The sequence below is a fragment of the Doryrhamphus excisus genome, linkage group LG17, assembly GCF_037039965.1.
Source record: "Doryrhamphus excisus strain RoL-2023G ecotype Guam linkage group LG17, RoL_Dexc_Guam_v1.1, whole genome shotgun sequence".
Lineage (NCBI taxonomy): Eukaryota > Metazoa > Chordata > Actinopteri > Syngnathiformes > Syngnathidae > Doryrhamphus > Doryrhamphus excisus.
The window spans coordinates 8,565,324-8,581,899 of record NC_136373.1 but is presented as its reverse complement, the minus strand read 5'-3'; the positions used below and the strand labels follow the sequence as shown (position 1 = coordinate 8,581,899).

General features: G+C 41.5%; 4 protein-coding genes across 12 annotated transcripts in view; all 4 read left to right on the top strand.

Annotated features, from left to right (window-relative positions):
• The window catches only part of LOC131136463 (kazrin), a 60,016-nt gene extending 56,743 nt beyond the window's left edge, over positions 1-3,273 (top strand). The window contains exons 9-12 of one of the 2 annotated variants that reach the window (XM_078798323.1): positions 345-413; positions 918-1,107; positions 2,708-2,844; positions 3,103-3,273. In XM_078798323.1, coding sequence (XP_078654449.1) covers positions 345-413; positions 918-1,107; positions 2,708-2,844; positions 3,103-3,273 — 567 coding nt within the window. The remainder of the gene's footprint in view (positions 1-344; positions 414-917; positions 1,108-2,707; positions 2,845-3,102) is intronic. The other variant, XM_058083304.2, reaches the window with a different exon arrangement.
• Positions 3,274-6,368: 3,095 nt separating this feature from the next.
• Positions 6,369-10,791, top strand: LOC144902010 (kazrin-A-like). Its single transcript, XM_078798324.1, has 7 exons — positions 6,369-6,509; positions 6,660-6,778; positions 8,179-8,410; positions 8,514-8,615; positions 9,523-9,689; positions 9,764-9,905; positions 10,139-10,791. Exons 1-7 carry the CDS (start codon positions 6,408-6,410, stop codon positions 10,295-10,297), a joined length of 1,023 nt encoding a protein of 340 aa, XP_078654450.1. The 5' UTR covers positions 6,369-6,407; the 3' UTR covers positions 10,298-10,791.
• Positions 10,792-12,600: 1,809 nt separating this feature from the next.
• Positions 12,601-16,561, top strand: tmem51a (transmembrane protein 51a). The gene is made up of 3 exons (XM_058083305.2): positions 12,601-12,637; positions 13,515-13,976; positions 14,789-16,561. The coding sequence occupies exons 2-3, from the start codon at positions 13,564-13,566 to the stop codon at positions 15,171-15,173; spliced, it is 798 nt and encodes a 265-aa protein (XP_057939288.2). The 5' UTR covers positions 12,601-12,637; positions 13,515-13,563; the 3' UTR covers positions 15,174-16,561.
• The window catches only part of prdm16 (PR domain containing 16), a 199,079-nt gene continuing 197,523 nt past the window's right edge, over positions 15,021-16,576 (top strand). For all 8 annotated transcript variants that reach the window (XM_078798283.1, XM_078798281.1, XM_078798279.1 and 5 more), the window contains exon 1: positions 15,021-15,158. In XM_078798283.1, the coding sequence (XP_078654409.1) occupies positions 15,148-15,158 (11 nt within the window). In that variant the 5' untranslated portion in view covers positions 15,021-15,147. The remainder of the gene's footprint in view (positions 15,159-16,576) is intronic.

Here is a 16,576-nt window from a genome sequence, read left to right as displayed (position 1 = left end):
GCAAAGGTTAACAACCGGAATACATTTAAATACATTAAACAGTGTAGCTTGAATATTTGTACTAGGTATATTAAAATAATAATTATTTACAGTTGTCTTTTTTTTTTTACTAGAACTCTGGTTGATCGAGAGATAGGAGAAAAAAAAAAGTCGAAAAAAATATGAATCTCTTCGGTTTTATTGCAGTGCTTGAGAGTAGACTTCTAAGACCTCAAATTAAAGTTACTCCAGATAGTTAAAGATGTTTTAGCTTCACACTCACACTCTCACGTCTTCCTCAGACGTGTCACCTGACCACTGTGACGTTCTACTTATCAGCTGTTCCAATCTGCTCAATCTCACAGTGTGAGAGACTTGACAGATCTACCAGATCAGCCACTCTGAGAAGTGGCCACCCGGTGACACTTCTGCAGGTGAGGTGACAGTCAAAACCCGTCAAGGTAAAAGCCATCTAAGATGCCTCAAAGTTGGTCTGAAAATAATAAAATAGACATATTTCAAACAATATAGATTGACGACATTGCTCCTGAAAAATGTCAACCAGTCAACCAATCAACCAGTAGGAACAGTAAATCAGACATATAGACATTAAGGAAATAGCCATATTGACCTGAATATAAGACAACACTCAATGTGCTTTTTCCATGACCTGTTTTTGGGAGAGATTGAAGCCAAAACCCAATTAAAAAACAAAATTAATCTTTTATAAATCATATTTTCAACATCAGTGATCTGCATATAAGACAACTGATCTTACATTACCGTCAAATACCGTCTTACATTTAGGTGAAGAGCCAAATTCTTTTTGCACAAAGAGCCCATCCATGTATGTATATTTGCTCATCTCCTGGATTCATGCAGTAACTCCACATGGACATGTACTTTGGCTAATGTGTCTCTTTTGTACCTCTCTCAAGGCCAAACAGTCGTTGGCCACCCTGACCAAGGATGTGCCCAAACGTCACTCGCTGGCAATGCCCACCGAGACAGTTGTCAACGGCAACAACCAGGAGTGGGTGATGCAGGCAGACCTCCCCCTCACTGCTGCCATCAGACAGAGCCAACAGACCCTCTACGTTCACACAGGACATGCCACCGACAGACAAGGTGCGAAGGCGCTGGCATCAGTCCCCCCAAATCACATCATGCGTTGTAAGAGTACTGTTAACCATGCTTCCATGTGCTTTGTTAAGCCGACCGACTTTGTCGCGTGGCTAAGCCGGTGACACAAGTTGCACGTTACTTTCTTGGGTTAACTTGAACCTTTCTTTAATACTTCCACACTTTGATTTTTTTTGTGTTTTTTTGTTTTGTTGTGTGCTTTCTTGATGATGTAGTCTGGCATTTTCTCAGAATGCTACCTTAATGATGATGCTGCCATACGTTGAAATGCATGTACACACTATGTGTACGTGTTGTTCTGTTGAAGCAACATCATAGCGTTCTCTTCCATTATCATGATGAGTCCAGTCACAACCACATTGTTCATGTGCTCAAACCGTTCCAAATAATCAATTGGGATAGAATGGGCTGCACGGCATTTGAGTGGTTAGCGCACAGACCTAACAGCTAGGAGACCAGGGTTCAATTCCACCCTCGGCCATATCTGTGTGGTGTTTGCATGTTCTCCCTTTGCATGCGTGGGTTTTCTCCGGGTACTCCGGTTTCCTCCCACATTCCAAAAACATGCTAGGTTAATTGGCGACTCCAAATTGTCCATAGGTACGAATGTGAGTGTGAATGGTTGTTTGTCTATATGTGCCATGTGGTTGGCTGGCAACAAGGTCCAGGGTGTACCCTGGCTCTCGTCTCGACAGCTGGGATAAGCTCCAGCACCCCCCGCGACCCTTGTGAGGAAAAAACAGTAGAAAATGAATGAATGAATTTGGGATAGAATGCAATCATTTTTTTCATTTTGCGTCTTTAAAGAATCCACTGTCTTCCAGCCCAATCACTTGTTCACAAAGCCACGCAGCATCATTCTCACTTCTTTATTGTGCTTCGTTAAGCACTTGATGTCCTCCAACATGCTTCCAATGTCAATCAGGCTGTATCCCATGTCGTTCAACGCCCGGCTCTCTTCACCATCCTCTTCCTCTTCCTCTTCCTCTGCATTTGCTGCAGCAGACGCCCTTTCTCTGCTCATTTTTTTGGAACAATTGGCTTGTCTCACGTAAGTTAGTTGCTCCCGCCAGATGGTATTCAAGCCAGTGGTGTCAGCAAACAGATTTGGGATTTTGGTTGAGATCTGTGGTTGGGTAAAGTGCCAAAATAGTCGGAAGCTTTTGAATCAGTACAGACGCCTTTTCAGGACGTGATGCTACATTTACAAACATGCACATCTGAAATTGACATTTCACAATTTCTCTATGACTTTATATGATTTACCATTATTTTGTACCGCACTGAACTAAGATTTCACCATACTTGCTTAAATCACATAATAAACAGAAAATAATAAAAGAAAAATAGTTGCTCAATGTGTGCATATTGGTCTCACAGGTCCATGCACGGTCACTGTTGCCTGGCAACTGCAAATGATTTTAGGTAATTTTCGGCGTTTCATTTGGTATATCTCTATATGTCTGTAAAGGATGTCAGTTCTGATTCATCTATTCATTGGAGGGGGGGAAAGCATTTTCCGAATTGATTCTATTCCGTGTGGAATCCCACCTGTAAAAATGAAGCTCTTTTCCGCTCCGTCTAGTGGCTGCTGTGCGGTTGAGCCCATGCCACTTGCGTCAGCCCTCCATCATGTCCGACGTCTCGGCAGTGGAGGGAGACAGATCGTCTACACCTAGTGACGTCAACTCTCCACGTCATCGGACTCACTCGCTGTGCAACGTAAGACACCGCCCCCTTCCCTCTTTGCTCGGGCTGAAATGTCCGCCATTATTGCCATTGTATGCCGGTTGTCATCATATGGCCTTCTCATTCTAAGGCTGTTTCATGTCTGCTTTTAAAAACATTAAAATAGTTAAGTGGGTTCATGCCACTTTATCCAAAATCGAGGTTGGAGGTTCAATTACTCAATTTAGATTTTTGCCTAAATCACTCCAAAATCCAAACTATCCCTTTGACTCCATTTTCTCTATCTTTCAGTCTCTAGAAGATCTGGAGGTGGCAAAGTGTAAGAAGAAGAAGGAAAAGATGGGCCTTGGCTCTTTGTCACGCGTCTTCTCTCGGGGGAAGCAGCGCAAGTCCCTGGACCCTGGTTTGTTTGATGGTACTGCAACACCTGATTATTACATAGAGGAGGACGCAGACTGGTAAAACGCCTCTGTGGAAGTGATCAGACAGCGTTGCTGAGCATGTATGAAGGTGTATGCGCGTGTGTATGTGTGTGTGTCAAGCTGCCAGACAGGGTGGAGAATCCAAACAAGCAAATTGCACCTGTACGTATGTACAATACTGTAAATAGAATATGACAACATGGCGAACAACGGTTTTGTTCTTGGACCTTTTCGATGTTCTGCATTTTGACTTTCACTCAACTGGAAACTTGAAGGATTGCTGTACATGAAAATAACTGCACATTGTGTGTTCGTCCTGAATGCCTTTTCTTATTTTTGATATGTAACCCCCCCCCCCCCCCCCCCTTAACCTCCCTGATGACTGACCTGCTTGGTTCATTCCCTTCCTCCCACACTGTCACTGTGAGAAACGTTTTCCTGTGGGCTGACTTGCAGAGACCCCTCAAATCCATCCCAAAAACATAGCCAGGAAAATTGATGTTAGCATCTCTTTTACTGGGATAAAACCCCTCCATACAGAGCCGTTTGTTCCCTAGCAACATGAGGCCCAACAGGAATTGTGGGTAATGTGATTTCTATCTGTTTGGATAGAAAAGCCTTTTGTACGTGACATATCGTGTCATGCATGCATATACATCATAGCGCCTCTCCCAGAATGCATGCAATTCATTTGTCATTTGTTAAGAAAAGAGAGGTCAGTTACTCACATCGGACATTTTAGGACTGGTAACCGATTTCAGGGCTCTTTAAATCAACTATTGCAAAAATGTTCTTATTGATGTTATAGGTCAATACATATTTTTTTATATACACACATATATTCAGTATATATTTGTTTAAATGTGCTTTTACATTCAAAACAAACATTGGAAAATCAGTAATGCCATATATTAAAATACTGTATTTCCTCATTTGTTGGTGATGAGGGGTAAATTACTCAATTGAGGCCTTTATTTTTGCAAAGGAATATCAAATAACATAAATATTTAATATACAGTATATATTTTTTCCATTTCTTGTCTATTATTTACCGTACAGCAACAGCACGCCCTTTCATCTCCATTGTAAATGCCAGCTTTACAGATGCCATGTTCGAGTCGGGTGACTTGTGATGATGACATCTCCTGCCGCACATATTCAAGGTTATTACATCAATCTCATTTATAACTGATAAAAATGAGGCGTCGACAAGGCTCAATGATGAATCGAGGCACGGCGTTTATTCAAGCAAAGGCCATTCTTCGAGGGAATACAGTATATGTGACATCAATATTAAATCTGAAGGAATGAATGAAGCTTTTTAAACAAAGACTCATGCAAACCTCTTACTCATGACCCTGTGATCTCACCCAAAGAAAAAGCAATTAACATTGTGCCAAAGTTAGCATTTCTTCAAAGAGACATTATTTGGTTGGATTGAGCCGGTGCCTGCACGACCCCGCCCCCAGGAAATCTTTTTTCCCCTGATGTTAATCTACCTCCATGTATTTGTCACTTCCCCTTGCAATGCTACTGACAACACACGGTGGGTGCGTGTGGGAACATTTACCATTTACTGGAGTTGACCCCAGAAAACATCAGAACACAACAACCCTAAAGTAATTCTATATTTATTTGTATGCGTAAGCATCCAAACTGTTTATTTCACCAAGCTTTTATTGTTTTCTTCTATTGCCAACTTTTATAATTAGCCTCTCCTGACAGTTGTTGTTTGAGCCAATCTCTTTTGTGTCATTTTTCTTTTTCCTCAGATATTTTAACTTTTTGTAAATGGGTCGAACATAACAGAATTTAAAATAATAATATTATTATTATTATTGAAGAAATTTATTTAAAAATAGCAGTGTCCTGAGATGTGTACAAGGCATGGTTAAAAAATAAAAAACACCTCAGAACTAAAGTAAGACTATTTTAAAATAAAAAGAAATCATGTTGACTTTTCATGTGGCTCTCCTCTCTTTCCCCGTCTTAATATGTGTGAGTGTGTGTGTTCATTTGTGGCTCTAATCCTGATTCATGCTGGGGGTGGGCTGCCATTTTAACACATGTGCTCGTGTCCCTCAGCCTTGTGAGTCCATCTGTGAGAGGAGGTTTCGTCTTTCCTCTCTTTCCCCACATAAACGCACTCATTCCGGCTTGCATTCCAATCAAGAGATGAGGAGAGAGGGAAAGGAAACCTATGGAAACATCAAGATGTGAAGTCGGTAACAGTGTGCTTTGACCCCTGACCTTTTAATCACCCTCCTCTTGTTGTCTGACCTCCAACGGACTACCAACCCAGTGACCAAAAGACAATTAAAGCGGGTGTTACAGCAAGGTACACTGGCTCCAACTCTGGGTTAGTTTGTGTTTGAAGGTGACGTCTAACTCTCTTGAAACAAATGGCAGCGCTTCTTCCAGTTCAATCATCTTCTCCTTAAAAACATTACAGTGGAAAATCCTCTAACTGTAGCTTTGCATCCAGAATGGTACTATACACACTATACACTGTTAGTGGATGTGATGGACCACTCACACTTGTCAAAGTAATCAGACTAAGGTGTCCAAGCATGCTGGAAGTCTCGAGTCAGTGTGCCCGAAGTCACTAATAGACGCCAAAGTCACTTTTATGTGTGCAGGTAAGGACTATTCTATCGGGTTCTTGCTTTGATCCAAGTCTTCCAGCACCCAAAATGAACAAAATAAACGAGAGTAAGACTTTTATTAGTTGTTAGCCACTTATCCACAGTTGCATTATAGTAGCTTGGGTGGATGTACGTATGTACTTCAAATTGATGTGACTTTTCATTTGAAGCAGATGAATCATGATGATGCCCAATATTCATTAATGTGTTTTAATCTTGGCTGCTTGAAGGCTTCACACTGCCATCTGCAGGAGAAGCTATTGAAATATCACCCAATGCAAAAAAAAAGTTGATTGATGATTGTTGTTTTCACTGCCGCTGACTACAGTCACTCTCCCACCTCTTCCCTCACTCACACTGCCAACAACATCACCCACATGTCCTCCTCTTCCTCGTCCCTTACCTCCCCCTTATTCACTCAGACTCAGACAGCGTCTCCAGCCCCACACGCCTCAGCCTCAGCTTGCCGGACGGTCCCGAGGAGCAGCTGGATCGCCTGCAGCAGGTTGAGCTGGCCAGGAGCACCCCCATGTCCCACTGGAGGGCAGCCACGGTGCAGGCCTGGCTGGAGGTTGTCATGGCCATGCCCATGTACATACGCACCTGCTCGGAGAATGTCAAGAGTGGGAAGGTAAGATGGTAATAGTCATGGTTTTATTTATTCTGAACAAGCAACAAGCATACAGATAAAAAGCACCCACAGTAAACTACCAAATGAATAAACACTATGCTCTTTACATTAATTTTTAACACTGATTAGGGTTGCGTTGACATCTTGTAGGTTTTATTGGGGCTAACAGATGAAGACCTGGAGCTTGGCTTAGGTGTCACCAGTTTGATGCATCGTCGTAAACTGCGTCTGGCCATCGAAGATTACAGAGGCGCTGAGGATGGTAGAGGGTGAGCAAAGGATAGCAACTTTACACGGTGTTGGTGTTGGCAGTGGGCAAGTGTCATCTGTTGGTCCGTCTTGGTATCTCATTGTCAATCTCCATTGGTCACACGGCCATTTCAGTTAGAACCATTGTAATATTAGGTGTGTTCGATCCCCATTCAGTTGTACTATTCGCCCCGTCCAATATCCTTGTTTTAGTTCAGTTAGACCTGACAGCGGGATTTGATTCAGTGGATCATTTGATCCTCTTGTGTCTCCTTAATCTGTGTCCCCTGTGCTGGTATTCACGGTACCTGTCCTCCTCTGCTGCTCCTTTGTTCTGTGGTGTGCCCCAAGGCTCCCGACGGGGCCATTTATTGTTTTCGCTTTACATGCTGCCTCTGGTAGGAGACCCGAGTTCAATCCCACCCTCGGCCATCTCTGTGTGGAGTTTGCATGTTCTTCCCGTGCATGACTCCAAATTGTCCATAGGTATGAATGTGAGTGTGTATGGTTGTTTGTCTATATGTGCCCTGTGATTGGCTGGCGACCAGTTCAGGGTGTACCCCGTCTCTCGCCCAAAGACTGTTGGGATAGGCTCCAGCACCCCCACGACCCTTGCAAGGATAAGCGGTAGAAGATGAATGAATGAATGCTGCCTCTGGGCTCTATCATAGCCAGGCACAACTTAGTGATGTGCTGAACCATCCAAATTTATTTTGCTAAAATAACCAAAAGTATTGAGGAAGTCTGGTCTGGGTCAAGAAATGAGCCCAAGCAAGGATCTTTTAATTTTGGCAGTACTGACTACTCATACGGAAAGAACTTCACTTTAAACATCATTGAACTGTTTTGACAGAGATAAAGACAGCTGGGATAGGCTCCAGCATGCCTGCAATAAAATTGGATGGCTGGATGAGCTTTTGCAAGTGAGCTATGGTGTTGTGCTGAACTGTAAGACTGTAAATGAGCTTAGAGTTTTGAAAATTGAATTTCTGTTTCAAGAAATGAGCCAAACCAGTAGAAAAAAATGTAGAATAATTTTAAATGTGATTTTTTTTTTTGCCTGATCTTTTGGCGCCTCCTAGAGGCCTACAGGGGGCGTAGCATTTTCTGTACTGCCTAATCAGCTCTCAATTCCTTTGCCTTGTTGTTTACTTAAACGAAACACCCATATTATTTCATATATTATCATCACCAATTAACCACTATATTTAATTTTTACATATTCAACAATCAGAAATCATGAAAAAGCCGAAGGAAACAAACAAATTTCAATACCATAATGTATCTATCCATTCACATACACAGTAAACATCTATTTGTCCATTCACTTAAAATATGCACACAACTGTCATTCCATTCACAAAAGCGTGGTGGGGAAACTAGTCCCCTCGCTGACACGCCTCACACATCCACTGTGCAGGTTGTCCAAGGCTGCAGACATGGACCATCACTGGGTGGCCAAGGCCTGGCTCAGCGACATGGGCTTGCCTCAGTATTCTCAAGCATTTCACACCCACTTGGTGGACGGACGCATGCTCAGCTCTCTGACCCGCCATGACCTTGAACGCCACCTGAACATCTCCAAAATGTTCCACCAGGTCAGCTTGCTGCTGGGCATTGAGCTGCTGCACTTGCTCAATTTCGACAAGGACGTAAGTGAGAAAGCACACAGCGACACATGCAGGGTGTGTTGTGTGGAAAGTAAAAATAGAACCATTCACCTGAGTGAAAAGTGCTTGTTGAAATTCTTGCCAGGCACTGCAGGCCCGCCGGATACAGTGTGAACACCAGAATGTGGATCCTTTGGTTTGGACTTCTCATCGCGTTGTCAAATGGATTAAAGAAATCGACCTAAAGGTGAGGTAAAAGTGTGTATACCAGGGGTCTAGTGTATACCAGGGGTCTCAAACACGTGGCCCGCGGGCCAAATGTGGCCCGCAGGACACTCGTTTGAGGCCCCCGCCTTGATATGAAAGTTTAATATTAGTGCGGCCTGTGCAAGTTTGATATGGATGCTGTATGGTATCATTTAAATTATTACGTTTGATTAATGTTCATGTTAAAGGTTAAATAACTGTTAATAGTTATCCTCCCTACCCGTGTGGAAGTGGTAAGTTTTTGGCTATTTAAGTTTAAAGGAAATAACTTTATTCCTAAATAACTAAACAACTGTTTAGCTCTCTAGTTTGCGAGTTAGCATGTGTCTCAAGACCCTGCAGTTGCGCAATATGTTGTAAATAAAAAGAGTATAAATGTGACTATAGTCGTGTTTTGTCATGTCTACAGGGCTCTAATGCTTTGTTAATTTGAATCTGAAAAAAATAATTTGTCTACCCACCAACTATATGTGGTTTCTTAAGTTTTTATTATTTGCCATTTTATTATTATTATATTTATTAATTTATTACTGATTGATTGATTTTCTTTATTCTTGATTTGTTTATTTATTTTTCGTCTTATTTTGTGTAGAAAAATAAAAAGTAAGATCTTTGAGAACAGTGGAATGTTTTATCAGAGCTTTTCTTGTAGAAAATTGGAACCAAAGCGAAGTTTTTAAAATTTTTTTGTTTTTAATAATATATATATATATATATATTTTTTTATTTTTTTTTTTTGAAAACCTGATGCGGCCCAGTCTCACCCAGACCCGAGCTCCAGTGGCCCTCAAGTAAATTGAGTTTGAGACCCCTGGTGTATACTATCATTTTCCATATTATTAAGTATCCCTCCTTCATATCCCTCATTCATCCATATGTCAATGCAGGAGTTTGCAGAAGGCCTGGTTAACAGTGGTGTTCATGGAGCCGTCATGGTACTGGATCCCACTTTTACCAGTGACACCTTGGCAACAACAATGGGGATTCCCAGCAGCAAACACATGGTTCGCAGACACCTTGAAGAAGAGGTGACAAATCTAATTGGCTCGGCCAGGTAAAAACATGCATCCAATAGTTAGAAAGATAGATAGACAGACCATCCAATGACGTCTCGCTGTCTCCCTGCAGGGCAGATGCAAATCAGGACTTTGAGCGTTTAGTTTTGGGAACGCCACCGACTCCTCTACGCCAAAACTCCCCGAGCAGGTCACCTGGGTCTTCCAGTCGACACACTGATGATGAGGGTTCACTGAGGAGGAGGGCTGTCAAGGTGGGAAGACGCTTATTATTATATAGCCAAAACTGACTTTTCGAGCGCCCTATAGGTTTTGTAGCCAAATGACTTTTTTTGCCTCCGTTCTTGTACACCAATATTGTTTTATTTTTCGTGCATTTGAGTTATTGTCTGACCTTTGGAATTAATTAATAATGAGAACCATGTCCCCACTGCATGGGGTTTGCATTTGGATATGCAGTAGCAATGCATGTTTGTTTATGTTCTAGCCTCCAACAGGGTTCAGCCCCAAAGCACGCAACGGACGGGACTTGAGTTGCCACAGCAGCTATGGCTCCCTACCTTGTGATGCCAGAGAGCAAACCCCACCAAGAACACAAGGGAGCCCTTTCAGGTCTTACGCCAACATTGAGGTCACCAATGTCTGATGCCATGATGAGTCCTACATGATGTCACTTAAAAATAAACACAAAAAACAAGCCTTTTGAGGATGGATTGCACTTGTTTGCTCGAGTGTTTCAGTTTATCAGACTCATTATGCGAGTTTTTAAGGGTTTTTCCCCCCAAATGATAGAAAAAATGAAGAATTGAATCTTATTAATTATTTTTGTATTTGTTGTGAGCCAGGACTAATGGGATTTGAATGATAGATGTGTATCAAACAGGGTACAAAACAAGTCTTATACTCCTGTCAAATGTTCTTTTCTTTACAGCTCTGCTGTTTGTGATGCCTTTTCAATGTAAAAACAAATTATAAAGTTTAATTTGTTCAGTATATTGTACCTTTTATTGTCAATTTTACTCACACTTGTGTTTTACATGGAATATATTTCAACAATTATGTGAACTAAAAATGTGTCCAACATTGGAGTCTATATGTGCTGGGAATGAGACGCATGAAAAGTGAAAAATTAAAAATGAGATGTTGATATACACAAGTGTCCTAGTAGTCCATCTGCTCGGAAATGGAGGAGAGACACAGGTGGTAAATATGACAGTAAACAAGAAAGATGAACATCTCAGTGGGACATTATAATAAATGCGACAGCAACAGGATATGAAAGGCATGTCTGACATGTACATGTTTGTATTCTTCTGTATTTTTCTCTGATCTAAAGCGTGAAAAGGACAGGTGTAATGATGACCATAGAACCGGAAACATATACTAAATAAATTACAAAATGGGGAAGGTGTAACTACATCAAGGATATAACTGAATATACATCAAAAAGGCAGCAGTTTTACTACACAAACTCATAACACTTTCTACACTAGCATGTTGAAATGTTAGCGAGGTCGAAAGTAAGGTTCCTGTCAACATTTGATGATACACTATACATTATGCCTCGTAAACACCAGGTCCTCTCTGCAGTTGAGTAAACAGACGCCCCCTATATGAGGAAGTAGTCTGTCGTCCAGTCACTAAAGGGTTAACCTTGAAGTGGAAGTAACCTCCTAGCTGTCTGGTTGTCTCCCTCTTTGCGGATCCGTCTATTTCAGAGCGAAGCTGCTTTTTCACGTTGCGTCATTTTGTCATTAAACATGTCCTGTGGATGACTTTTTACATCGTCGTCTTCGTTTGACGACAAACGGCAGTTTTGGTGGCGGCGCCGAGGACAATTTAATGGTGAGTAAAAGTGTGCAAAAGAACCGTTTAGGCGGTCTGTTCTTTCCAAAAGTTAGACGACGACCCTAAATAGTAAACTTTACTACCTCCCAGGGTAGTGTCGTGTCGCGGCATAACATATCATTCAAATGTATTTACGTTGTGTTCTTTTGCTGATTGGAGTCTTTACGTCTGAAACATGAAACTTTTCTCCTTAACAAGCGGACATAATTGTGTAAAAGTGTAACAATGGTACGGTAATAATCATGAGGTAACGCTTCACGTTGGATTTTTTGTGCTGTTTTGGTGAATTATATGTATAAATACCCATGTAGCATTGTAGCAATGCTTTTACATGGCGAGTAGGTGTGCCCACTTAGCATGATGGGGGAACTTTTCTCAGCTGTCCGTAATCGTTGTGGCTCATACCATACATTTTCTAGGAGTAATCTCACTGTCTAGTCGTCCCTCCTAGCAGGTCAAGGCATGTGGTGTATTTGGTGAAAAAGGGGAACAAAACCATACCCGCGAGTAATGTTGCATTGCAGTCAACTTTTTAGTTGACAAACTGACAAGAAAAAGTGTAATTTATGTGCAAATTAATGTAATCACGTAGCATTTGAGACTGGTGGGAATTTGTAAATATCATTTGGGTTTACTGGGTTCACGTAAACAAACAAAAAACATGTTACATTAAGCTAGTATTTGTGGATAGAGCCATTTGACTGACAACAATCCCAATACAGTTAACTTTTGGCAGCCTTCATCGTTGGGAGCTGGGTCTCCTTTAGACAAACAGCCATTCACAACTAAAGACAATTTAGAGTCAATAGTTAGCCTAGCATACATGTTTTTGGGGATGTCTGTGGACCTTTAGAATCTATCATGGGGGGTGGACTTCCTTATATGGGCGTGTCTGTAAGCAAATAAGCTCTGTGCCCTCTCCCAATGGCTTGCTAGCAAAACAACATTTGTTTCCAATTCCTACAGACGCCACCATCAGGTAGAAGTGGTTGGAAATCCTGATTCCCTACCAGCAAAATAAATGGATTTTAATCTGTCAACAGCATATCCTACTGGTTTTGTAAACATGGACCAGTATGCGGCTGGACTAGCTGACAAACATTTCCAACATTACTTGGTCGTGTGGACTGAGCAATCAGTAAGTAACAATGTATCAGTGTCCTGTTTATTTTGTGTAAATCATGGCACAAAAGCGCTTGCATACAGTGAGAGGGGTTGCTAATAGCCGTTTCCCCTCCACAATTAGTAGCAACATTCGGTTACCAATGCTGTAGAAAACGCTCAAATGCTAAAGCTACCTACCATTAAGAGACGTTTTTAAGTAACTTCTTTTTTTGAGAAACATCAGACTCTCCAGTCTCTACTTCTGGATTGAATTCAGTATCCCAACACATATGGCTTTGTTTGTTAAAAGCCGACATTTTAAAAAGATAAATCACAGTTTATCAACTCCTATACTATTAGTATTTTCCAAAGAAATACAGCTGAATAGGTGCAGATTCTGGAAGAACTATAAAGCTTTTTGTGCTGGTTATACACACAAGAACCAGCACACAAAGCTTTACAGGAGTCGACAACTCAATACAAAAGGTCGAAAAATTAGCATGATAGGTCCCCTTTAAGCCATATAATGAAATACACTCGTCTCAAATTGTCAAGCACGTTTATTTATTGGTAAGAAAGTGGCTAACTTTTCTAATGTCATGACAGCCTCTGCACACAATACTACTAAGTCTTCAACAACCTGTAATGCCTGTGCTTGTGATTAAGGAAGATGTAGTCACCCATGTAATTCGTGTCGAATTATACTATGTGTAATATGTGTCGTGCACACACAACCACTGAAGCTAACCCCTGCTAGCTTCCATTCACGCTCTGGAAGAGGAGATTGAGCTGACCTTTGCTGCCATTTCAACCTATATACTGTAGGTCAGGAGGGGATTGTCTCATTATCTCATTCGACTTTCTGCCATCTTTTACCCATTTGCACTGCCTTTCTGTGTTTTTGTCTGTAGTTTATAACCCCTTTGCATTCGGATTGACTGAGTTGGAGTGACTGTCAAGATGCGTTCCAGTGCAGATGGACAATCCAGCCCCCGCAGCAGAGGAAGCACTAATGACAATAATAATAATAGCAGCAGTAATGAGAACAATGGAAACTCTGGTTCCCAGTATGCACTCTGTGCTCTGGGTGTTGGACTGGTGGCCCTGGGCATCGTGATGATCGTGTGGAGCGTGGTTCCTGCAGAAACCACTGGGAGCAGCGGCAGCAGTCCAGGTGGAGGAGAAGACGATTCTACTGGATCAAGAAAAAGTAAAGCTTCCTCTGTGGCCTTTGTCCTGGTGGGCTCGGGGGTGGTCATGCTGCTGCTCTCCTTGTGTTTGGGGATGAGGAACAAGCAGCGGGAGCGGCAGATGCTCCAGGAGTCACAGAACCACAGAGGAATGACAGCCAGGGAGAATGGGCATGCGGAAATGTACGTTGACCCATGTTTTTTTCTGGTTAAACATAAAGACATCAAAACACAATTCTGTTTGGCCGTGACTAAAACTGCAGGGATGCTTGAGGATAAATTGGTCTAACCCAGAATTGGTTTAACCCCTGCTTGACAGCTAAAATATCCACCACATCAGGCTGCTTGGGAAGATTGATTTGAGGCATTAGAATAGGGGACAAGGCTTTTACATTATTTTGAATGTGTTGGATTATATACTCTGAGATTACAGGTTATGTTTTGATAACCATTTCTTGTTTCATATCAAGATAATGTTGCAGAGCAGGAGTTAATTCTCACTTTTGAATGCTACCAGTCGGCTTGCATTGAGCCCACTAGAGCCAATAGATTGAACTTTGTTTCTTTCCACTAACTTGCTGGCTTTTCCCACTCACTTTGAAATGTGCAATACCGCCACCTACATGGCGAGAATGGAACAGTTTGTCATTAGTTTGTCTTCATTTGGCCTTTAAGCATCAATTAGATCTCAGTCAGTAAATATGACAGATTGGCATATCTTGATGAAAACTTACAGAACTGATAAAAACAACTGCAAAACCCAACAATGTATACAATCAATGCATTTAGGTAGTTAGATTATTAAGAGTGTTGTTGAACATGTTTGCTTTGTGCATTCAAAACTAAAACTGAGTTCACCTGTAAAATGTATACTGTAGTACGTTTAGGGTACATTGTGACATGCATGTATATGAAATATTCCCGACTTCTTGTGAGTAGTATATGATTATTATTTTTGTCATTGATCTCTGTATATTTCCATTTGTTGTATGCAGCCCGGAGGAAGATGCCCAACGCTATGCTGTACCTACCTATGAGGAGGCAGTAGGCAGTGGCCAATACCCCGTCCGTCAAAGCAACCTTCAGCCCAGCTCCTCCCAGCTCCCTTCCTATGATGACTTGGTACAAGTTGATGGGGTGCAGTATGAATTTGAGGGCTCAGACGTCACTGCATCACAGCCAGGCCCCACGTCTGTCCCTACGACTGCTGTTGCTTCTACATCGAACCGTAAACATGGCAAAAGTGGTCGCAAGCTCCTCCCCATCAAGATCCGGAGGATAAAATCAGAGAAGATGCCTAATTCTCAGCCTGTCGCTGGGATCAGTATAGAACCACTCACCCCACCGCCACAGTATGAGGACAAGGTACCTCCCCTTTAAGGTTTATGTTGATTTGATTATGTCTGTATAGATTCTAGAAGCTACCATCATGATATGATCGGCTCATGGTGAGCACAATCCTCCTAGAAACTTCTCAGTATCACATTAATGCTCTGTAATTTTAAGAACCTAAAATTATTATAATCAATTTAAGAATATCTGGTGACATACAGTGCCTTTCTAATTTGTTAATGTTAATCCCAGGGTAAATATGTATTACACTCGTCACACGTTGCAGTATTTTTCATACAAGATGCGAGTACGTGCTTGTGATAATGGATCCCTTTGTTAGTTATTGACCAGTTTCCATGAACCTTGGTTACATAAAGTGATATCAGTCGGTTTTGGTTATAAAATTCTGCGATGTGTAAGGGTTCTTCTTAGAATGCTGCTAACGTGCAGTAAGTGAAAGGCCTACCCTTATACTGCGTCAGTAGCTACCGTTAAAAAATAGTTGTCGTGGATTTTTCTACCCACACTGTTGAAGTGTTTTAAAGTTCTGTGAATCGTCTGTGCCCCACTTTATCTACCCCTACCTCACTGTCACTATTTCGGGTGAAGACACTTGTGGTTTGTCCAAGTCAGCTTCTATAGTATTCTTAAAAAAGCATCCCCAAGAGAAGGAGGTAAACAAGGAAACAATGGGAGTAAGCTTGTGGATTGCCAAAGGCCTCATCATGGGAATATTAGTTGAACTTGGAAAGGAGCAATGCAAGACTTGACTGTCACTTCTGCCTTTTAGTCTTATTCAAAATGAGCAACAGAAAGACTCTTTGAGTGTGCAGCTGCACTGTTCTAACAGCAAGGCTTGCTCATCAACCACAGCTTGACTTGCAGCTCTATTTTCAAGAGCCACACAGCACAATACCCCATTCAGTGGCAAATGTTGCTATTAGCAGGCAGTTTTGTATTTACTGTACAGTAGTTAATGGAACAAAGCTGTAAATTATATATTGCCATTATTTGTATGAATCAACAGACAACATATTTTACACACATGCAGATTTCTCATTGCAACAAAGTCCTAGTATTAACATTTTTGTTGTTGTTTATGGTAATTGAGTACCTCACAGGTTTATATCTTCCATGAATGATTTTAGTACTCTGTTGCTGAATGACGATTGCAGACGGAGTTCTATCTTATATTGGTTGTTGAACAAATGTATTCATTCTGACTTCCTGAGAAGACAGAAATAGACACCAGAATATCAATTGGCTATCGAGGGCTGATTTTAAAAGAATTTAAATGCTGTCAGGACCGTGCTAAAATGAAATGTGATGTTCTGACTTGAATTTACGATGGATTTTATTACATTGTAGTTAGAATGTTTATTTTAGCAGGGCGGTTTATACATTTTTTTTCCAAATGTTAAATAAAAACTGTTACATGACCAGTGGTGGTG